A 22,199-nucleotide genomic window follows, 5' to 3' on the forward strand; every position below is an offset into this window, starting at 1 on the left:
GTCTGTGAGAGAGAGAAAAAAGCTTAATTGCTTCTTCTTTTTAATATTTGTTTTATTTCTACCCCATTTGATTTTTACATTATATTTAGTGTTTGAAAACATTAATTTAAATTTATAATTTTTATAGAAAAAAATCTGGTCTTTTTTTCTCTATATATTATGATTTGGATTTCTAAAAACCGACAAAAACTTATAAAAGTAAAAAATAAATTAATAAACTTAGTTTATATAAAACACAAAAGAAATAGTATAGAAGCAAACAAAATACTAATGATTAACATAGTGGTGATGGTGGTATCCACAATGCCTAATAAATAATGTTTATAACTAAAAATATATTGTAATATACATAATCACACAAAAATAGATATAATACTTTACTATATCTTATATATTATACTTAAAATCAACTTTCAACTCTAAAATACTAAACCCTAAATCCAGAAGTCTAAACCCAAACCCAAAACATATATCTAAAAATGGTATTAATAAATATAAAAATTAAAATAGTGAATTTATTTAGAAAAATGGAATAGAACATTTTAGTGTTCTATATAGTATGGTGACGATAACAAAGAATACAAAATACTAAATTAAACGCGTGACAAAAAAGGAACATTGTACCCTAAGTGATACAACATAGCGAACCCAAACGACCAAGTTAAACGCACAAAAAAATATCATACCTTAAATATACAATATGTAATATACATAATCACAAAAAAATAGATATACAAAGAATACAAAATACTAAATTAAACGCGTGACAAAAAAGGAACATTGTACCCTAAGTGATACAACATAGAGAACCCAAACGACCAAGTTAAACGCACAAAAAAATATCATACCTTAAATATACAATATGTAATATACATAATCACAAAAAAATAGATATAATACTTTACTATATCTTATATATTATACTTAAAATTAACTTTTAACTCTAAAATACTAAACCCTAAATCCAGAAGTCTAAACCCAAACCCAAAACATATATCTAAAAACGGTATTAATAAATATAAAAATTAAAATAGTGAATTTATTTAGAAAAATTGAATAGAACATTTTAGTGTTCTATATAGTACGGTGACGATAACAAAGAATACAAAATACTGAATTAAACGCGTGACAAAAAAGGAACACTATACCCTAAGTGATACAACATAGAGAACCCAAACGATCAAGTTAAACGCACAAACAAATATCATACCTTAAATATACAAAATAGAAAACATAATTTGCCGAATTAAACACACGTCTTATAAAGGATGTTATACCCAGTGTTGAAGAAAGCGTTAGGCGCTAAGCGGGCGGTGACCCAGTGCCTAGCGCCTAGAACGCCTAATCGGGGCCTAGGCGATTTTTAGACGGTTTAGACGTTTATAACATAAAACATTATAAATATGATAATATATATAAAAGTTATATAAAATATCTATATAAACAAAAACTAGATAAAACATTTATTTATATTTATATTAAACAATATAAGAATATTTATAACTATATATATATAAACAAAACTCTAATTAAAATTGAAAAAATACATTAAACAAGAACTATGTAATTTTAGGCGATCAAGGCGGTTATCTAGACGTCGCATGAGAGCCTAGCGCCTAGTCGGGGCCTAGGCGACCGCCTAGACCGCTTTTTAGAACACTGGTTATACCTAAAAGACCTACCAAAATCTCTACTTGAACTCATGTGAAAATATCAACACAAAGAGCAAAAAGCCAATTTTTCAAACAAAAAAAAAATTATGAACTTAAATCAATATTTGTAAACATAAATATGATGTAAAAACCATTTTAAAAAAAAAATAAAATTATTTTCCATAAACTTACAATACTTATTCTATTTGAGACAAATCTATTGAAAAATTGATTTTCTTCTTCTCGTCTTCTTTACTTCTCTTGTTCATACTCATCCAATCTATTGGTATATAAGTTTGGTTTAGTGTAAACCGGTTAATCATATTGATAACCGGAACACTCTTGTATAAATAGAAGGTTTCTGTTGTAACAAACTTTCAAGAGAGTTAATGGAAAATTCATCTTCTTCTTCGTTTCTTCTTCAATTCTCTCTTCAACTATCATGGTATCAGAGCATTGAGTACTAAAACTCAATCGATTCTCGGATCTTCGAGCTTCTACACTGTGGAACTCATTGATTCATTTGTTTTCTTCTTCGTTTTCCGACTGGATCTTTCAAAATTTCAGCTGAGAAAATTTTTCTATATGTATATCACAATCAATATCCATCTCTTTTTCTATATTGAATGCAATCGATCAATTATCAAATATCAAACTATGATTTGTGATATGACTTGGGTGGATTCAAGTTGGAAGAGGGTAAAACGAACAAATGTTTAATTAAGGAACAAATGTTAGATCAATTGGAATAGCATATGAAAAAGATAATGGTAGATAAACATAAGAAATAGAATTAGAAAACAGCGTGATGGTGGTGATGGCCGTGGTGTTGGGTGGTGGCGATTACAATTGTAGCGGCAGTGAGTAGTGACAATGGTCGTGGCGGTAGCGGAGGTTGTGATAGCAGTGGTAACGGTGGTGGAGATGATGGTGGTGGTGATGGTGACGGTGGGGTGATGGTGCCGATAACGGTGGCGATGGTGATGGTGATTACGGTGGTGTTGGGTGGAGCGATTACGGAGGTAGCGGTAGTGGTGGTGGCGATGGCAATGGTGATGACGGTGGCAGTAGCGGTGGTTGCGGTGACAAGTAGCGGTGGTGGAGATAATGGCGGTGGTGGTGATAGCGTTAACGGTTTACGGTTGATCGTAAAATTATTTTTGGCTATTATTAGCAAACGAGAGTTTCCATGGAAGCTGAGAAGATTTTTGATAAAGAAGAAAAAGAAATTGTCCAACAGATTTTCTATTTCTCTATAACCCTCACCTTACGTTTACAATCATATGTAAAAGAAAAAAAAAAAAAAATAGATATATCAGAAGAAGGTGTTATCAAGAGAGATAGAAGATAACTGTGTGTTATGCAACAAGGGTAAAATGACCAATAATATACAATATACAGAGAATATCACTTTTTGATGGTTACTATGGTTATTTTGTTAAATAAAGTTTTTTTTGTTGGTTATAGCCAGCAATTCCCCTTGAATATTAAACGACACGATCGCTGACCAAAGAAAGGAGCGAGCCGTCGTTCTTAAACGAAATCAGAGAGAGAAGAGAGACGAGAGAATGGGAGGAGTTATATCAACTGTGTTTGGAGGTGTAGAAGACGCAGCTGCAGGGACTGAATCTGAGCCAAGTCGCGTCCTCAAGTTTAGCTCTTCCGCTCGATGGCAACTTCATTTCAACGAGATTAAAGAATCTAACAAACTGGTAACGTCTCTCAGACTCTCGATTTTCGATTCGATTCGATCGATAGTGGTTTCAATGGAATTAACTGATTTGGTTTCTGTGAGTAATAAAGCTGGTGGTTGATTTCTCGGCTTCATGGTGTGGACCATGTAGGATGATTGAGCCTGCTATTCATGCCATGGCTAATAAGTTCTCTGATGTTGATTTCGTCAAATTAGATGTCGATGAACTTCCTGTAAGTATCTCTCTTTCATAAAGTCTTCATCTTTTTTCGTGATGCTTTCAAAAGTTTCTGACTTTATTTGTTTCTGATTGATCCTTTGATCAAAAGTTTACTGTTTTGTTTTGCTTTGATTGCCTTAAATGGATAGCTTTATGTATCTCTATCAAAGTCTGCATCTTTTTGTAATGCTAATTTGCGGGCTGTCAAAAGTTTCAACTTTTTGTTTGTCTCTGATATCACTCATCACTCTGATTGATCCATAGACCATAGTTTAATGTTTTTTTTTTTTCTTTGATTGGCTTAAATGGAGAAGTTGTGATATCGAATTTCGTGTGAAGAAATTGGCTAGTTTTATGGTACATAACTGCAGATCAATCGAGTTCTGATATAAGATAAGAATTGGTGGAATTGGGTTTAAGCTCATTTCTTGGTGCATATCTGTCATGGTTTATGATATACCACCAAAGTTTCAACTTTCTGTGTCCTCATTACTCTGATTGGGAAAAACGGTCTATTTCTCCACGAGAAGTATCGCATTATAACAGATAGATCCCATATTTTGATCCCGATCCATATATCCATAAAATGGAAGTTATATTCCTATTTCTCCCCGAATCAAAAGTTCTATAACTACATATCCCCGAGTAAATAGTTCGAGATCTAAATACCCATAGTCTTTGGTTTGGGTGGGTTTACTATATATCAACAAACGTTAACCACCTAAATATGATACTAAACCGAATTTATACCAGATAACAATTGACCCAGACCCAATTACAACCCACCCGACCCAACTTCTTCTTCACCCAATTTGTTTCTTGCTACGGATCAATTGATTTGTCATTTGTAAATGAATTTTAGATTCAGACTTTGATTTTGTAGAGAATTTGCAGATCTAATCGGATTTAGTGTGATTGATTCACACATTTAAATGAAAATCTCTGCTTCAAAACGGGACCAACGTACATGACGCCGAGATGAATGATTGCTAGAATCGCCATGAAAAAGGATCTCCTTCCACAAACATCTGATTGAAGTCGTACTAATTTGGGTCTCTCTATGAAACTAATCAATCATGGGGATTTGCTTGAGTGTTCAGGTCAAAGTTGAGAGGATCAAATTCTCACAATGGATAATCTCGTGGAGATCTTTGATTCCTCATGTCGGGTTGTCTTGATCGATTCGCGAGGCCTTGTGATTATTTTTTACCCGTTTCCCCAATTATCATGGTTGTGAATTAAATATATCAGATACAAATTTCGGATTGAAAATTTAGGAAATTGAGTTTGAGAACTAGTTGGATTGAGAATTTTATGAGAGGTGTTAGATTTTGGGGATTTGTTGTTGTTTATTAGAGATTTGGTTGGTTTCAATTTTTTAAGGATGTGTTCAAGCAATGATGATGAGAGAAGAGAACGGAGATCAAATTTCAAGTATTTGAAATTTGAAGAAGAAGAAGAAGAGTGATTAAGAAGAAGAAGAAGAAGAAGAAGAAGAAGAAGAAGATGAGTGTTTTTAGGGTGTTTGATAAAGACTAGACTGGTTTCATATCTACAGCAGAGCTTCGACATGTGATGACAAATCTCGGGGAGAAGCTATATGATGAGGAAGCTGATGAGATGATTCGAGAAGCCGATGTTGATGGTGATGGTCAGATTCACTATGAAGAATTTGTCAAAGTCATGATCGTGTCATTAGATAGGTAGAGATTTTCAAGTATTTGGCCAATGTAAAGAAGAAAGCTGTTGCCAAAAAAAAAAAAAACTGTTCACATTGGGTCAGGTTTTCAGTCGGGTCGGATTTAGTTTCGGTTTAGTATCAGGTTTAGGTGGTTTTCTATCGGTACAGTTGCAAACCGATCAAATCAAGGTATGTGGACAATTAAATTAAAGACTTTTGATTCGAGGAGAAATAGGAATAGAACTTCCATTTTAGGGATATATGGATCGGGATCAAAGTACGGGCTCTATCTGTTATGATGTGATACTTCTCGTGGGGAAATAGACCGTTTTTCCCTCTGATTGATCCACAGTCCCATGTTATTTGTGATATCAAATTTCGTGAGTAGAAGATAGGTTTTGGTATGTAGTACAACTGCAAACCACTCGGATTCTGATATGAGATGAGATTTGGTTGATGGTAGGTTTCAGCTTCCTGCTTCTGTTTCCACTGTTATTGGATTTTGTATTGATAAACAAATTTTAAACTTATTGCATGACTAATGATTTCAGGATGTGGCTAAAGAGTTTAATGTGACGGCAATGCCAACCTTTGTGCTGGTGAAAAGGGGTAAAGAAATTGAAAGGATCATTGGAGCCAAAAAGGACGAACTTGAGAAGAAAGTTAGCAAACTCAGAGCATAGTGAACATTTGTTAACACCTTCACCATAGCCTTTGTGTAAACTCAATAATAAATGGTATGTTGTGGGAAATGCGATGTTCTATTTCTATATAAGACCCTCTGGGTGATGCCGTGATTGATTAAAATGGTTTGTTGAAATGCTTACACTCTGCTTTATGGTTTATGATACAAAGTTGATACCTTTTGAGCTTGTGCACGAGGTTTTGCTTCTACTCTTGATTGGGTGACGTGAGTTCTAATTTTGATAGTTGATACGGGTTGACTCAGGAATTATTATAGTACATACATAATTGAGAGTACTTGTCTTATAAAGAAAACTACAATCCTATAACTACTTTTCTTTCTTTAGAACTTCTTCTGCTACTACTACTTGCTGATTCGCCGATGTTGGTGCCTGCGATATATCCACCTGACCAAGCATTCTGCATAACACAATACAAGTTTTTAACAATAAAAACTAGAAACTTAAAATTGTATTTATTGTTTCGTTTAATGTGTGAAAATACATTTAGGAAAGTAAAAAATATTAGTAATCTAGGTGAAATTTCAATGCTATAACTAAAAATATTCACCTGGAAATTGAATCCTCCTGTAACTCCATCTACATTTAGTACCTGACAACACAAATGTTAGAAAAGATATGTTACGATGGTCGTGTCATGTGTATGCATATCTACTTCCAAATGTCATTTGTCCATGTTCCAAATGCATTGGTATATGTATGTATGTATATATGTGAGTGACTAAATGAATGATTGAAACATCGTAGCAATGCTTACCTCTCCCGCAAAGAAAAGGTTCGGAACTAATTTGCTCTCCATTGTCTTCAAAGAAACCTTGAATCAGCAAGAGACACATAAAATCAGATTAGTAAGAACCGCAATAAGAAAGGATTGGTTTTCAGTTTCGAAAACGGAACCTCAGATAAAGGAACTCCTCCTGCTGTCACAAACTCATCTTTGTATTGACCCTATTGCAGCAACAAAATGTAACACAATATCATCATCACCACCATCTTGAGTAGTTTGATAAGAAAATGATAAAATGTTTCATGTTATACCTTCCCAGTGACTTGAAATGTACAATGTTTAAGAAGATCAGAAATAGAGCTCAAGGAGTTATTTGACAGTGAAGCCCATAAGGTGTCTTTTGAAGAACCCTGCAGGATCATGAAGACAATCAATGACATTCGTGTAAGATTGAGAGGTTTTACGATATAGAAAAGCTATGAAAGAAGATTCTAGAAGGATTGTCAGAACCTCGCGGTCTAGAATGTATCTCCAGAATCTATTGACAAGACCAAATTGAGGAGGAAAGGAGTTGGATACTTTGTGCTTCTGCATTAAACAATGTTCAAACTTTCCAACAACGAGACAAGAAACAAAGAGTACAAAAGAGTACAAGTATTAAATGTTGTTACTGAAAACTGCAGCTTGTGTTCTTTGAGTACAGATTTAGCAGTTTCGATGTTAATATCCGGTATGAAGTCGACAATAAGATGCCCTGCAGCAAAATTGAATATGTTCTAACGTCATCGAATTTACAGGAACAAAAATTCTCTCCTTAGATATGAAAGATACAGACCTTTGTACTTAGAACTGAAGAGATGCCGTGCACCCCATGCAGAGAGTCGAAGAATAACCGGTCCACTAAGTCCCCAATGTGTTACAAGCATTGGACCAATCTTGACAGAAAAAAAAAGTAATATTTGAACTTTTCTTCATGAGAAAGGATTTTAAACAAATTAGGAATAGCAAGGGGAAAAAAATGCACACCTGCACGAGGTTAGAAAAATCCTGGGATGGATTATCTAATTTCAATTTGGCTTGGACTTTCGAGAAACTAATCTGGGCAAGAGAAATTAAACAATGTCACATATGAAGCTCGTTAAAAAGAATTTGTGCTAGCGAATTCTGGTTTTGGAGAAATTTACCCCTGCTAACGCAGTCAGCAATGGATCATTGATCTTAAAAGTGAATAAGCTCGGTACTGGATCTACAATGGAATGACCAAATTTAGTGGCTAAAGAGTGACCCTGTAACATAATAAGAAAAAAACATCTTAGGAAAACGTAAGTACCCATATTATAAGAAAGCTTTGAAAAAAAAGAATATTGTATTCTTCAAATGCGATTATTATATAACCTGTTGGCTACTTCCAGTTGCAATCAGAAGATATGTAGCTTCGACAGATTCAGACGTGTCAGCACTTTGCTTCCCAACTTTAACAAGGAACTTTCCATCGGGTTTAGTAGAAGCAGCTAACACAGACTTACCTCTCTCAAGCCTAACTGTTTAAGGATATTGAGTGGATATATGAATGTAGAGACACCACAATTACGAAGAATACGTTCAAGAGATGTGTTCTAAAAATACCTCCTCTAATGTTTGCTTCATTTAAGAGACAATCAATTACAGAAGATGAACAATCACTGACAGGGAATACTCTTCCATCATCTTCAATCTGTCAAGAGATATGAATTAGGCGAAAATGCGGGATAATTCAAACTTCTCTAAAGATAAATTGGATGCAAAGTCACAACCTTTAGTGGTACTCCATGATCAGAAAACCATGACATAGTATCAGCAGGTCCATGTGTGTAAAAGAAAGAACCTTTAAGCTCTTTATGACCACGAGGATAATGCCCTGCCAAATTCTACATACAGATTCGATATCTACGTTAACCAAAAGTTCAAACTCAAACTACAAGAAAGCTTTATGATTCTGCAATTTCAGGTATAAAGTTTGAAGCTTTAATGTATGAAGAAGACTCACAATAGTATCATTGCAATGCCCATTTGTCACATTGCATCGACCACCACCGGAAATCTTCACCTACGAATAACAAACGATAAACAAATGAACAAAACCATCTCTCATTTTAGACAATTGAGTTAAAGATCACTGACCTTAGAAAGAAATCTCCCTTTCTCAATAACCAAAACTCTCAAATCAGGTGCAAGAGTTTTAGCCGTAATAGCTCCATAAACTCCAGCTGCTCCACCACCAACAACAACCAAAAGCTCACTCTCATCATTTTCCCCCTTTTTTAAGAACCCAACAACAATTCAGACAAAACAAACAAAGAAGAGAAATTTCTATAACTACTAAGCGAAGTTTTACCTTGTCGGCTAAACGAGTTATAGCAGTGGAAGTGAAATTTCTCCTTCTCGTGATTGTCCTACATAACAAAGCTTTTACAGGAACCCATAAAGGACTTGCCAAATTCAAGTTCATTACTCACTCAAAATTTCCTAACTTTGATCCTAAATTCGAATTCTAACGTAAACAAAGAATCTGATTCATCAGGAAAATAAACCCCAACCCCAGAAAACTACCCGTTAAACCCTCAATTTGAGAAGCAAACGAAGAAGATGATGATTAGGGGTTCCCAAAACGAAGTCGTTTCTTCCCACAGTCAAACGACGTCGTTACTTCCAAGCCAAAACGATGTCGTTTGGAACGAGAGGCGAAAGATTCAAATCTATCTAAATAAATTCTCTCTTCCTTGAATGCGACGTTTCGTATTTCTCGATACATCGGAAATATGGAAAAAAAAAAGTTACGAACTTTTCGTCTTCCTCTCCAGCATTTGAGCCTCTTTAAATCCAAACTTAGTTCCATCAAACTTCTTATCTTTCTTGAGAAATCTGACAAGAAACAAAACATGTTTGGTCCTCAAATAAGAAGAGTCGATTTAGAGAATCAGAGCGAACTCAGAATCAAAGTGCAACGTACTTCGCCTCTCAGACTCCGTTTGCTCGATGGAAAAGCTGAGATTTTCGGCTATGAACTTCCACATGAAGCTTGGATCACATTTCCACCTCTCATGACATTTGCGGTATGTTTTAAAATAGTGTCAACTGCAAAATTCATCTTGTGGCCTTGTGGGTTAGATTAAAGATCTGAGTTTAAAGTTATACTCTTGATGCTTTATAGTTGAAGTGGGTTCTTAAGTTTCTGTATGTATCATCTTATGGCCTTGTGTGTTGAATCAGCTGAGTGTAGCTCTGCTTTGTTGATGATGATAATATCTCATTGATACATAAAAAGTTTCTCACTTTTTCAGGTTTTTACATGGTATGGTGCAACTATTGAAATCGATGGTACCATCGAAAATGAATATATATCATGTGAGGTAAGGTTTTGGTTTCACCCACTCTTAGTTCATATAATATATTGTTTACTAAAAAGTTCTCTGTTATAGACACCTATGGCGAACTATCTTGAAGTGCACAACTCTCTACTAGTACAAAGACATCGTGTTACTTGCTCAACAAGAGATTCTGTATCTTCACAGGTACTTTTTTCTTACTAAAGATTATTAATTCCAGTTCTTATCGCAACTTGAACAATCGGTTTTTTTTTTTTTTTTACGGTTTTGTTCGATGTAGGGACCAAGGATTGTCATTGTAGGGGATACAGACTCTGGGAAGAGTACATTGGCTAAAATGCTTCTGAATTGGGCAGCAAAAGATGGTTGGAAACCAACGTTTGTTGATCTTAACATTGGACAAAGCTCGATAACCATACCGGGAACTGTTTCTGCTACTCCTATCAAGATGCCTGTGGATCCTGTTGAAGGGTTTCCTCTTGATAAGGCTCTTGTGCACTACTTTGGTCACGCAAATCCAAAGTAATTGACTTCTAGTTTTGATTCTTTTAGGTTTTAATATAATGTCCTGTTAGCTTGAACTTTCCTTTCTTGTACTCTCAGTGTAAACCTTAGACTGTACAGAACCCTTGTGGAAGAGCTTGCCAGAGAATTAAAAGAAGAGTTTTCTGGTAACTCTGAATCTCGAGCTTCGGGGATGGTGTTTGACACGATGGGATTTATCGTTCGTGAAGGCTATACGGTCATTTTAGCTTCTTTTTCTCTTTCTTTTTGTGAACCAAGTTTTGTTATGTTTTTGCTATGAACTACAAGATTTCTGACATGGTATCATGTTTGAAATTTGCAGCTGCTTCTCCATGCAATAAGGACGTTTAATGCATCTTTAGTTATTGTCCTTGGTCAAGTAATATGTATCGAATCTTTTTTTTCTCTGGCTTAATCCTAAATCAAGAAACCTACAATATTGATCTTTGTCATTTGCAGGAGGAAAAACTCGTCAATGATCTGAAGAAAGATCTCAAATTCAAGAAGAATCTACAATTCTTGAATCTTGAGAAGTCAGCTGGAGTCTTCTCTAGGAGCTCGGACTTCCGCAAAACATTGAGGAACAGTAATATTCAGGTAGACTTTTCGCTTTGAAGATTTCAATAATTTGGTTTCTCTATATGTTTTTGACTAAAGCAGTTCTTTCAATTTGTTTCTGCACAGAATTATTTCTATGGAGTCACGAACGATCTCAACGTCTACACCAAAACAGTAAAGTTCACTGATGTGCAAGTATATCAAATCGGTGATTTTCGAGAGAGTAGTTCAACTTCTGCTCATCAAAGAGGAAACAACCCTTTGAAGATCATACCTGTGACAATTGACGAACATCTTGTGAACAAAGTTCTTGCTATCTCATACACCAAACAACCTCATCAGATCATCTCAAGGTAATATCTCCAACTTTTTCTATAATTATTATACTTAAAGCTATAGACGAAGAGATCGTTAATTTTGCAGCAAATGTGTTTTTGCAGCATTGTTGCTGGATTTGTGTGTATCAAAAATGTTGATATTGTTGAAGAGAGAATTACATATATCTCTCCATCAGCTGCGGAATTGCCTAGCAAGACACTGATCATGGGGACTTTGACTTGGCATGTAACTTGAGAAGCAAGAAACTAAAGAGAAGAAAGTGAGGGTTTTTTTTTTTTTTTTTTTAATAATGTTTTATCTGTTATCAACTTCTTTGAAGATGCTCTAGTTTATTCTCCTATATACGGAGTTATCAAAGTCACTTTTTGTTTTATAAACCATTTTTCTCGGCAACTAATATTTTTTTAGTTTAAATAATCTCAAAGAATCTAAATTTTCAACTATCAAATAAAAGAAAATCTTTAAATTTTACAAAAAATCATAGATTTAGATTTTGTAAGCTAAATGTAATTGAGATTTATGTTTAAATAGATTCAGTGTGTAACTTTGTTCATTGAGTAGAAGAAAATGGCAAATTCCGCAATGTTCTCAACTTTTATCCTCTCTTTAACTCTCTTCCACATTTTTCAGTTAGTTCAGTCTCACTATTCTCTTTATCATGAAAGTAAAAGTTTTAATGTTCTCAATTATGGAGCAATTGGAGATGGATTTTCTGACGATTCAAAGGTTTGTTTTCATTTTGGTAAATTACTTTACATATATTGAAAATTTACAAACCAAATACATACATATTTGGTTTCAGGCATTCAAGGATGCATGGGAAGACACATGCAATTACATTGGATCTCAATCAACTATGGAAATTCCTGAAGGATACACATTTCTTCTGCAACCTATTGAGTTTCATGGCCCTTGTAAATCCAAGAAAATCATTTTATCGGTATGCATAACTCATATACATACACATATTTAACATTGATTTTGATTCTTTTGGAAATCTATTTTTTTACCATAGAAGATTTTTGAAAATATATGCAAATACTAATACATTTATTTTTTTATTTGTAGATCAGTGGAAACTTAATTGCTCCCGAATCTCCATATGAATGGGAATGTAAGAAAGATCATTGTCATAAATGGATCGAATTCGGTCATATAAATGGACTTCATATTAATGGTCATGGTACACTTGATGGTCAAGGAACAAAATGGTGGTCTCTAGATTGCAACAAATATAAAAATGTACGCCTTTCCCCTTGTTTCATTGTTTTCCAATGTTGATCAGTAGCACCATTTACTTTACTGTCTATTAATCTAAACCCATATAACTTTTTCATTTCTTTATAGGCATGTCTCAAGAGACCAAGGGTATGTAAAATATCACTGAACAATGAGTCAATAAAATCTCTCATATTTAAGGTTAAATAAGTCGTTGCATAATTTTTTTAGGGTGTGGTTATATCACATTCGAGTAATGTGCATATAAGCAACATTATGGTGAAGGACAGTCCAAATTTTCAAATGTCGCTGGAAGATTCAAAATGGGTTATTGTTAAGCAACTCACCATAACCGCTGATGGTGATAGCCCTAACACTGATGGCATTCACATTCAACGTTCTCAGAATGTTATCGTATACGAAAGTAACATCCGTACAGGTGATTGATTTATCATTTATCTTTGTACTGTCTAAAAAAGATCGAATAAGATGTTTATCCAAGTCTCTCCTAATTAGGTTAGAGTTATAATACAATTAAAATGTATCTTTTTGATCTTTTAGAACCATAATCCCAACCGCCTTTATCGACTTTTGATATTTTAAGGTGATGATTGTATATCTATTGGTGACGGCTCAAAATACGTTAATATATCACGAATCTCATGTGGTCCGGGGCATGGAATAAGGTACTTTTCCTCCATTGTTATGGTTACTTATTTTAACTTTTACTACGGTAAAATTAGTATAAATTATGTGATCAAGTTATTTTGCCTAAACAAGTATCGGAAGCTTAGGTCGATATGGAACCAAAGAAACAGTGGAAAATGTTGTTGTTAGAGATTGTACCTTTAGAGAAACAACTAATGGGGTTAGAATCAAGACATGGCAGGTAAAACTGATTTATTTGTTTTTCTTCTCCCTAATTTAGATATTGTAATTAGAGTAATGACAATATCATTTTGCTATTGTTTGTATTATTTAGGGGGGAAGAGGACATGTGCGAAATGTTTTATTTGAACGTATAAAGCTACATGGGGCAACACGACCTATCATTATCGACCAGTTTTATTGTCCTCACTCACAATGCAAAAACCATGTAAGTAATCTTTGCTTCTCCTTCTATTGATTTTTCTTGTATTAATTTAAAAATACGTAGGCCATAATAACTATAGAAGTGTTTAAACTAGTAATTTAAAGTATTAGCTTAATTGTGATTATTTTACAAACTACATTTCTTAAAACTAATCCACATTCGTGTTTACATATTATATTAGGATATATGGTATTTATAAAATGAAAGCAGATATAATAAGAAAATTCGATTTATAAGAACGAATATATTCTAGCCATCAAATACAAAATTTTTTGCTATGTGATGCTGCTTGAGGTAATTATTTTGTTCTAGTTTTTTTTTTTTTATAAAGTTTAATCTCTTGGATATGTGACTAGATTTATCTGATTTATAGTAGATATTTAACGATTCATAGTTTGCTAGATTATTGACAAGGATAGTGAAATTTTTGGGTAACAAACATATCTTAAAATAATATTTTATTCAAGAAATTGATGTTTAATTCATATATATACAGACTAGAGCTGTGGAGATCAAGAATGTAATGTACAATCACATACATGGAACATCAATCAAGAAACCCTTTGTGCAACTCCTATGCAGCAAATCAGTCCCATGTAGAGGTATATTCATGAACGATATAAACATTCGCAACGAAAACGAAGAAGAAGAAGAGAAATACCATAAATCATTGTCTCATAATGATCATCCTTCTGCTGAATGCATCAATGTTAAAGGTGAATCTAATGGTGTAATGAAGCCAAAACTAGGTTGCTTGGAATTCAAAAGACATTGATTTGTCTTGACTCTTGAACACTTTGTCAGTTTATTTATTCTTTAATTGTTTTGATTAGAACTACTATATAATAATGCTTGTGTTTTTTTCCTTTTGATTTATTTTGAGAACCAAAATAATAAAAATTTGCGTTTTGGTGAAATTTTTTATCACAACACAACTAGTATAACTAAAATAAATTCATAAACTAACTTATCATAAAAAAATAAATTACTCTACACTAACATTGGTTATATTGTGATCACATGACCACAAACTCACAAGGAATATGGTACAGTCGATATCTAAATTGAGAAACAATTGACGAAAAAAAAAAATTGAGAAACAATTTAACCACTAAATTTTTGTTTCTAAAATAGTTAATGAAGATTATGAATTTAACCAATAGGTTATAAGACAATCCGGTTTGGTTAAACCAGTCAACAATAACATTGGTTTTTGAATTCCCCTAATACGGTGTCGTATTAGCGCAGAGATGAATTTCCTCTTAACTTCTTCGTGTAGTTGAGCTCCAATCTCCTACTATTACGCAAAACCCCCAAATGGGTTCTATGTACAGAGCATCTAAAACCCTAAAATCATCAAGACAAGCATTTTCAATCTTGTTCAATTCACTCAAATCCAATCGACAAACTCCGACATGTATCGGATTGTACCAAGCTTACGGTTTCAGCTCTGATTCTAGACAAAGCTCCAAAGAACCCACCATTGATTTGACCAAGTTTCCTTCAGAAAAGATTCGAAATTTCTCAATCATTGCTCATATTGATCATGGGAAATCTACTTTGGCTGATCGTCTCATGGAACTTACTGGCACAATCAAGAAAGGTCATGGTCAGCCTCAGTATCTCGACAAATTACAGGTACTGTCTTTACCTCAAAGTTGATGTCTTTCATTGTCAATTTTGAGAATGATTATGGTTTTTGAGGTGATATGTTTGAATTGAGTAGAAATGACAATGAGGGTAGTGATTATCTCAATAAAGTTTTGATTTTTAGGTAGAGAGGGAGAGAGGAATCACTGTGAAAGCTCAGACAGCGACGATGTTTTATGAAAACAAAGTAGAAGATCAAGAAGCGAGTGGTTATCTTTTGAACTTGATTGATACACCGGGTCATGTTGACTTTAGTTATGAGGTTTCTAGATCTTTATCAGCTTGTCAAGGTGCTCTTTTAGTTGTTGATGCGGCTCAAGGTGTTCAAGCGCAAACAGTGGCTAATTTCTACTTAGCTTTTGAAGCTAACCTTACTATTGTACCTGTGATTAACAAGATTGATCAACCAACTGCTGATCCTGAGCGTGTTAAAGCTCAGTTGAAATCGATGTTTGATCTTAATACTGATGATGTGCTTCTTGTGTCTGCTAAAACCGGTTTGGGTCTTGAGCATGTTCTTCCTGCGGTTATAGAACGGATACCTCCTCCTCCTGGGATTAGTGATTCGCCTCTACGGATGCTTTTGTTTGATTCTTTTTTTAATGAGTACAAAGGTGTTATTTGCTATGTTTCTGTTGTTGATGGAATGTTGAGTAAAGGGGATAAGGTTTCGTTTGCTGCGTCGGGTCAGTCTTATGAAGTATTAGATGTCGGGATTATGCATCCTGAGCTTACTTCGACAGGAATGCTTCTCACGGGACAAGTTGGTTATATAGTAACTGGCATGCGAACCACGAAAGAGGCACGTATTGGAGACACAATCTACAGAACGAAAACTACTGTTGAGACTCTTCCAGGTATTTCTTTGGAGACACAATCCTATTTGGTAATGTATAACTCCAATAAGCTGCTTAAAAATCCGGTTTTAAGCTCGCTGACTTGTGTTTAATCATGTGGAATCTAGGTTTCAAGCCGGTGAGGCATATGGTGTTCTCAGGCGTGTATCCTGCTGATGGATCTGATTTTGAAGCACTTAGTCATGCCATAGAGAAACTGACATGCAACGATGCAAGTGTATCAGTGGCTAAGGAAACAAGTACAGCTCTTGGAATGGGATTTAGATGTGGATTCCTCGGTTTGCTTCACATGGATGTATTTCATCAACGGCTTGAGCAAGAATACGGTACACAAGTAATCTCCACAATCCCTACTGTTCCTTACACATTTGAATACTCAGATGGAAGCAAGCTACAAGTGCAGAATCCAGCTGCCTTACCATCAAACCCCAAATACCGAGTCACAGCTTCTTGGGAGCCAACGGTAATCGCCACAATCATCCTTCCAAGTGAGTACGTAGGAGCTGTTATCAACCTCTGCTCTGATCGAAGAGGTCAGCAACTAGAATACACATTTATAGATGCACAACGAGTTTTGTTGAAATACCAGTTACCATTGAGGGAAATTGTTGTAGATTTCTACGATGAATTAAAAAGCATAACATCAGGGTATGCTTCTTTCGACTACGAGGATGCAGAGTACCAGGCATCAGATCTGGTGAAGCTCGATATACTCTTGAACGGGCAAGCAGTTGATGCGTTAGCCACTATAGTTCACAAGCAGAAAGCTTACCGTGTGGGTAAAGAACTGGTTGAGAAGCTTAAGAACTACATAGAGAGGCAAATGTTTGAAGTAATGATACAAGCTGCTATTGGTTCAAAGATCATTGCAAGAGACACAATCTCGGCGATGAGAAAGAATGTTCTTGCAAAATGTTATGGAGGAGACATAACTCGGAAGAAGAAGCTTCTAGAGAAACAGAAAGAAGGGAAGAAACGGATGAAACGAGTTGGTTCTGTTGATATTCCACATGAAGCTTTTCAACAAATACTCAAAGTCTCTTAGAAAGCCCTCAAGAGAAGACAAAGACAAGCCAAGTAGTTTATGAAATGAAAGATTATTTTTTGAGAAATTATAATTTTTTTGTTTCTTTGTTGGATTACTGTTTGTAAAATTGTCGAGCTACAAGTTCTGAGGTTCTCACGATTTAGATTATTTTTCAATTTCTCATAATAATGACAAAACAAAAAAAATGCTGAATAAAATGTAAAAAAAAAAATGAAATACGATTTTAATTTTGGACATTTGTTGAGGGGGTTTTGTGATTAAATTTCAAACTAATGGGATTCTTTTGTGAAGCATGTAAAATCTAGTGGTCTTTTTGAAATTTAAAATATTTAAGTGGAAAAGGAAGAGACTAAAATTGGAGATGCGGGGTATCGATCCCGTACCTCTCGCATGCTAAGCGAGCGCTCTACCATCTGAGCTACATCCCCATTTGATAATCATTACTGCTTATGAAAATATTTAAACGCACGAGAAAAGACATAATACGACAACGACTTGCAAGGATCTTTGACCAAAACAGAGACTACAACATTCCGACAAAGGTGTACTTGCTATTCTTTGTTATCTAAATAAATAAGTACTAGATTTGTCCTTGTGTGTACTTTCAAAAACTTCTTTTTATATACAACCAAAACCCAACAGAAATCTAGAAACAAAGAAAATAGAGGGTTTTTTTTTTTTTGGTTGCTATGCTTCCGATTTTTTTTTTACATTCATTCTTTGATGGTTGGTCCACTATACATCATTGCACTAACCGTCAAATCCTCTGGCTCCTCTTCCCTCTCCTTCAACCATGCATAGCCTTCCTTCTCTTCTTCCGCAACCGCGACTCCATCAACTGAACATTCCGAAAAAAAACAACACAAAGATCTCAAACTACTAAATAGGAGAAGGAAGAAGTATTTTAGGTTTTGGGAAACAAATCAAAACTAGAAACAAATTTAACTTCGGTTTAGTTTGCAAAATTTAGATTCAATTTTGGATAAATAAATAAATTTAAATTAATATCAACAATGATTCATATTTGAATGTAATTCTTCTCTATTTAAGTTTATCAAACTCTCTTTCCTATTCGGGGTTATTATGAAATTCAGGTCCGGTGTTTATGTTCAACCACTACTACTGTACTACTAGTACTTAGATTCTAACACAAAGCATATAAAAAGTTTCGAAAATGATACCTGAAAAACTAGAGAACGGATAATCGAAATAGTAAGTACAATGACGTCCTGCGGGATCAGAGTATGGAGGACCAAGAACATCAAGAACCGCGCAAGCTGTTTTCGCGGTGAAGCAATGCATATTCCCTCCATCAGCCGGATAGAGTATAGAAGTATCACAAGGTGCCGTAAAATCCGAATCTACTTTCACTTTCGCCAAACGAGTATCTGAACTCGGCTCTACATTGATCCAAAAGAACAACAACACATGTTAAACAACAACATAATCAAAACACTAATCCTAAGCTCTGATTGATGTAATATACTTACGGGGAGAATCTGCAACCCAATCATAGGATTTGATATGCACTGTACCAAACAAGAGCTTACTAAACACAGTCATCTCCGGGTGATTATGAAGAGGGATTACACCAGATGGTGGTAAACAGAAAATGCAAATCTTGAAACACACAAAACAAAACCAAATAAGAGAATTACGAAACCATAAAGAACAGACCAATTCAAGATTTCTTAAGATATATACCGAGAATCTATGACATGCATAGATGTGAAGATACGTCACTAACGGAGAACTTCCGGTCACTTTAGATCGAAAAAACGGCATCTTAGGACTCACACCAACATCCTCAGGCGTGATTACGTCTGATCAAGAGAACAAAACAATGAATCATCAATGAAGTTTCAAACTTTATAACAACCCATTAACCCAAAAATTCAAAAGGATCATAGAATTTACCCAAAACGGCTCGAAGCATCTCAATGTTTTCTTGAGAAGGGACGGTTCCAGATTTGCCATTAGCGAAAACTTTCTTACAAGTATCAAACAGTTTCTGAACCGGACAGATTAGGGTTTTCTGGCTCCGTCGTTGGATCTTCTTACGTGAACTAGAACGATTCTCAGAAGCGATAGATTTCGTCACCAACGGAATATTCCCATTTGGATTCGTTTTTGAGAGATCTTTACTTACTCGTCCAGACACAACTGTACCAGTTCGCATTTAAAACCCTAGTTTTCTTTTTCCCGACCAAATCAAAAACAGAACTTTCAATCTAAAAGTTATCGAACACTGTTCGATTTGTTAAGAGTAAAATTGAGAGAAGAGGGCAAAAGAACAGTTTCGGGAAAAACGAGGAGAAGGTGAGAATAAAAATACGAAAGGATTGGATTAAAGTGGATTTTTTGAAGAAGATAGATTCGAAAGAGAAGAGAAACCAGGGGCCATGTTTTTAATTTTTTTTTTGTTAGTCAAGAGAGGTTTTTCTTCTTCTATGGGCGGGTTTAATTTCCAACGGCGGGTTTTGTTTCACACTAAACAGATTTTTTATATTATTATTGCCCCTTAATTTTTCATCATTTTTTGGAACTTTTTGGCAATGGATATACAATGGGTAAAACTAAAAGTGTGTAAACGGTAAAACTAGAATAATAAATATTAAAAATATAATAGTGATTTAGTAATATTTAAGATTATAAAAATAAGTGATGGTAGATGTGGAAAAAGTAACGAAGGAAAAAAAGATGTGAAAAAAGTGATGGACAAATGGGTAAATATTTAGTGTTTATATGTTATGTCTCTTTGCCTAGAGTTTGATATATAGGGTCTCAATGGAAACATCGTATTTGATTGTGTTAGAAAAACAGTTTTATAGTGCGGTACGGTTCAACTGCAGTACGTGCGAGAGATAGGTGTATATGAAGAATTTTTTTCTACTTTTGTATATGTGATTTTTGGAAAGATATGTGTAATCTATATATAGCAAATTTAGTAAATTAAAAAAATTTAATGAAAAAGAACAAAAAAGTTATTACCCATTGATCACTGCGGATTTCGACTAAAACCGATAGATAAAACATGATGGTATGTAAAATTGCGGTTATGTGTAATATACAGTCTTAAAATCCGCGATTTGTTGTTTTTTTTTTTTGAAAAACGCAAATTGTTAACATTATTGATGATTGGTTGACAAAAAGTGTTTTTGAATATTTTCATCTCAATTCCGCTTTTTACAAGTCACCAATCTTTTTTTTTTTTTTGAATGTAATGTTAAATTATATTCAAAAGAAAAATAAACGTTTGTACAACAAGTGCAACAGTTTTTGAAAATTTGAAGCTGAAAACATATGCATAAACTTAAAAATTAACTTCTCGATTCAAACCAAAGTTGAAGTCCTTTGTCGTATCTCCTATCACCGCTTGCCCTGATTGAGGAAAACTTGTTCCGTACTTGTTTGTCAATCATTCTTATGAGACGTGATGCTGGGATCGGATCCTCACCGTGCCGTCTCCCGTTTCTCTCTCTCCACACATTATACACCGTGGCTTGAAAGAGGTATTTAGCTATAAAGCTCTCCAATCGAGTACTTTGAAGTTGAGAGACGTATGTAACCAGAGAGTTCCAGTCAACCGTGTACCTTGATTTGAGAATGCCTTTAGCCAACGCTGCCCAAATTTCAGAAACAAACCCACATGAGAAGAATAGATGATCTCGGGATTCTGAGCTATGATGACAAAAAACGCATGCCATTGATGGCCCCCCCTGCCATTTTGCCATCCTATCTGCTGTTGGAAGTCGATCATGTACCGCAAGCCAGAGACAAAAAGAAAATTTGGGAGTTGCGTGGGGGAACCAAACTCCCCTGAACCAAGCAACTTTATTTGAAACAGTTCTAGTGTACAAGTCACCAATCAAGGTCTAAGTGAGAGAAAAAAATCATCCCACTCAAAATATTCGAGAACTCTAGAAATTTTTTTGTCTCCCTCCTATTGTTTACCATCTTTTTAAGTCTGTTGGAAACTTTTTCTTCGTTTGCCTTTGTAGCCACACCGTTACCGTCGCCTCGAGTCTCTTTCCACAATAAGGTTCGTGTTTATATACTTGAATTTTCCGCTTTCTCTGCAAATCGGCTCATGCATTGATGCATATGCTATTTCAAACCCAAAACTTGGTCGATTTTTTTTTTCAGTTCGGATGTCTAATTTGCTTGTCTAAGACACATATAGATTTCTATAGTTTTAAACTGATCTTGAGTCTGTGTGATAATTCACACATAGATCTCTAATTTTTTTTCATAGATATATATATAAGTTGATATTATTCGCAATGATGGTAGACATGAAAAAAAAAATTGAAGTATTTTTGGTCCAATAAATGACAATGGTTTATTTTGTACATTAAGGTTTTTATTATAGTTTTTAGTTAATATTACTAGATATTAAAAATTAATGATGATAGATGTTAAAAAAAAGAAATCTCTTTGATCAATAATTGACAATGGTTTATTTAGTGTTTCTACATTAGGTATCGTTTGATTCTCAAAAATTCGATTTATACAGATTAATGAAAATTAGTAAAATTAAATATCTAGCGTGGTGCATGTAGAATTATTTGTCGTAGTTTCATATAGTAAAAATAAAATTGTCAATAGTTAACGACTTAACGTGATGTAGATAGAACTGTTAGATATAGATTTGCTCATTGTTAATGATAAAATCATCGTTTGTAATACCACAACAAATCAAAAGTATTTTTCAAATATAAATGTAAAACATGTTTGTGTTCGTGGACACTCCTCTGGCTCCACAGTTTTCAGAATGCATATCCTAAATACGTACGTAGCTGAAGCATTTTATCACTGTGGTGTCTCGTACAAATTTTTGGACATGGATCACACACTACAAAAAAAGAA

At 34.5% G+C, this 22,199-nt stretch overlaps 6 protein-coding genes and 1 non-coding gene across 9 annotated transcripts; 4 read left to right on the top strand and 3 right to left on the bottom strand.

The window, feature by feature from the left end:
- Nucleotides 1-3,135: 3,135 nt before the first annotated feature.
- On the top strand, nt 3,136-6,118 carry LOC9306812 (thioredoxin H2). The gene is made up of 3 exons (XM_021017338.1): nt 3,136-3,364; nt 3,456-3,578; nt 5,798-6,118. The coding sequence occupies exons 1-3, from the start codon at nt 3,221-3,223 to the stop codon at nt 5,927-5,929; spliced, it is 399 nt and encodes a 132-aa protein (XP_020872997.1). The 5' UTR covers nt 3,136-3,220; the 3' UTR covers nt 5,930-6,118.
- Nucleotides 6,119-6,147: 29 nt separating this feature from the next.
- Nucleotides 6,148-9,275, bottom strand: LOC9304759 (uncharacterized protein YtfP). The gene is made up of 16 exons (XM_002870696.2): nt 9,052-9,275; nt 8,838-8,972; nt 8,704-8,763; nt 8,471-8,584; nt 8,304-8,391; nt 8,073-8,218; nt 7,862-7,963; nt 7,704-7,775; nt 7,513-7,612; nt 7,349-7,431; nt 7,188-7,265; nt 6,989-7,087; nt 6,848-6,898; nt 6,708-6,764; nt 6,501-6,542; nt 6,148-6,350 (listed from the first exon to the last, which is right to left on the bottom strand). Exons 1-16 carry the CDS (start codon nt 9,163-9,165, stop codon nt 6,246-6,248), a joined length of 1,446 nt encoding a protein of 481 aa, XP_002870742.1. The 5' UTR covers nt 9,166-9,275; the 3' UTR covers nt 6,148-6,245.
- A 320-nt stretch (nt 9,276-9,595) lies between these two features.
- LOC9306813 (protein CLP1 homolog 5) lies at nt 9,596-11,815 on the top strand. Its single transcript, XM_021017300.1, has 9 exons — nt 9,596-9,769; nt 9,998-10,066; nt 10,136-10,228; nt 10,323-10,564; nt 10,646-10,784; nt 10,890-10,946; nt 11,027-11,164; nt 11,252-11,478; nt 11,566-11,815. Exons 1-9 carry the CDS (start codon nt 9,596-9,598, stop codon nt 11,696-11,698), a joined length of 1,272 nt encoding a protein of 423 aa, XP_020872959.1. The 3' UTR covers nt 11,699-11,815.
- A 138-nt stretch (nt 11,816-11,953) lies between these two features.
- On the top strand, nt 11,954-14,691 carry LOC9304760 (polygalacturonase QRT2). Its single transcript, XM_021017292.1, has 9 exons — nt 11,954-12,190; nt 12,267-12,404; nt 12,533-12,706; nt 12,812-12,832; nt 12,914-13,121; nt 13,287-13,368; nt 13,463-13,571; nt 13,665-13,778; nt 14,272-14,691. Exons 1-9 carry the CDS (start codon nt 12,032-12,034, stop codon nt 14,548-14,550), a joined length of 1,284 nt encoding a protein of 427 aa, XP_020872951.1. The 5' UTR covers nt 11,954-12,031; the 3' UTR covers nt 14,551-14,691.
- A 325-nt stretch (nt 14,692-15,016) lies between these two features.
- On the top strand, nt 15,017-17,485 carry LOC9304761 (translation factor GUF1 homolog, mitochondrial). 3 transcript variants are annotated; one of them, XM_021017266.1, is made up of 4 exons: nt 15,044-15,413; nt 15,550-16,282; nt 16,390-16,815; nt 16,897-17,485. In XM_021017266.1, exons 1-4 carry the CDS (start codon nt 15,093-15,095, stop codon nt 17,325-17,327), a joined length of 1,911 nt encoding a protein of 636 aa, XP_020872925.1. In that variant the 5' UTR covers nt 15,044-15,092; the 3' UTR covers nt 17,328-17,485. The 3 variants fall into 3 exon arrangements, with proteins under 3 accessions (XP_020872924.1, XP_020872925.1, XP_020872926.1); XM_021017265.1 differs by having other exon boundaries at nt 15,017-15,413; nt 16,390-17,485; XM_021017267.1 differs by having other exon boundaries at nt 15,339-15,413; nt 15,537-16,282; nt 16,390-17,485.
- Nucleotides 17,486-17,686: 201 nt separating this feature from the next.
- TRNAA-AGC lies at nt 17,687-17,758 on the bottom strand. The gene has a single exon. It is a non-coding gene; the product is annotated as a tRNA-Ala (tRNA).
- Nucleotides 17,759-17,810: 52 nt separating this feature from the next.
- Nucleotides 17,811-19,794, bottom strand: LOC9304762 (plant cysteine oxidase 2). Its single transcript, XM_002870697.2, has 5 exons — nt 19,248-19,794; nt 19,035-19,153; nt 18,821-18,950; nt 18,512-18,730; nt 17,811-18,168 (listed from the first exon to the last, which is right to left on the bottom strand). The coding sequence occupies exons 1-5, from the start codon at nt 19,507-19,509 to the stop codon at nt 18,044-18,046; spliced, it is 855 nt and encodes a 284-aa protein (XP_002870743.1). The 5' UTR covers nt 19,510-19,794; the 3' UTR covers nt 17,811-18,043.
- Nucleotides 19,795-22,199: the final 2,405 nt, after the last annotated feature.

Source organism: Arabidopsis lyrata (assembly GCF_000004255.2).
Source record: "Arabidopsis lyrata subsp. lyrata unplaced genomic scaffold ARALYscaffold_7, whole genome shotgun sequence".
Lineage (NCBI taxonomy): Eukaryota > Viridiplantae > Streptophyta > Magnoliopsida > Brassicales > Brassicaceae > Arabidopsis > Arabidopsis lyrata.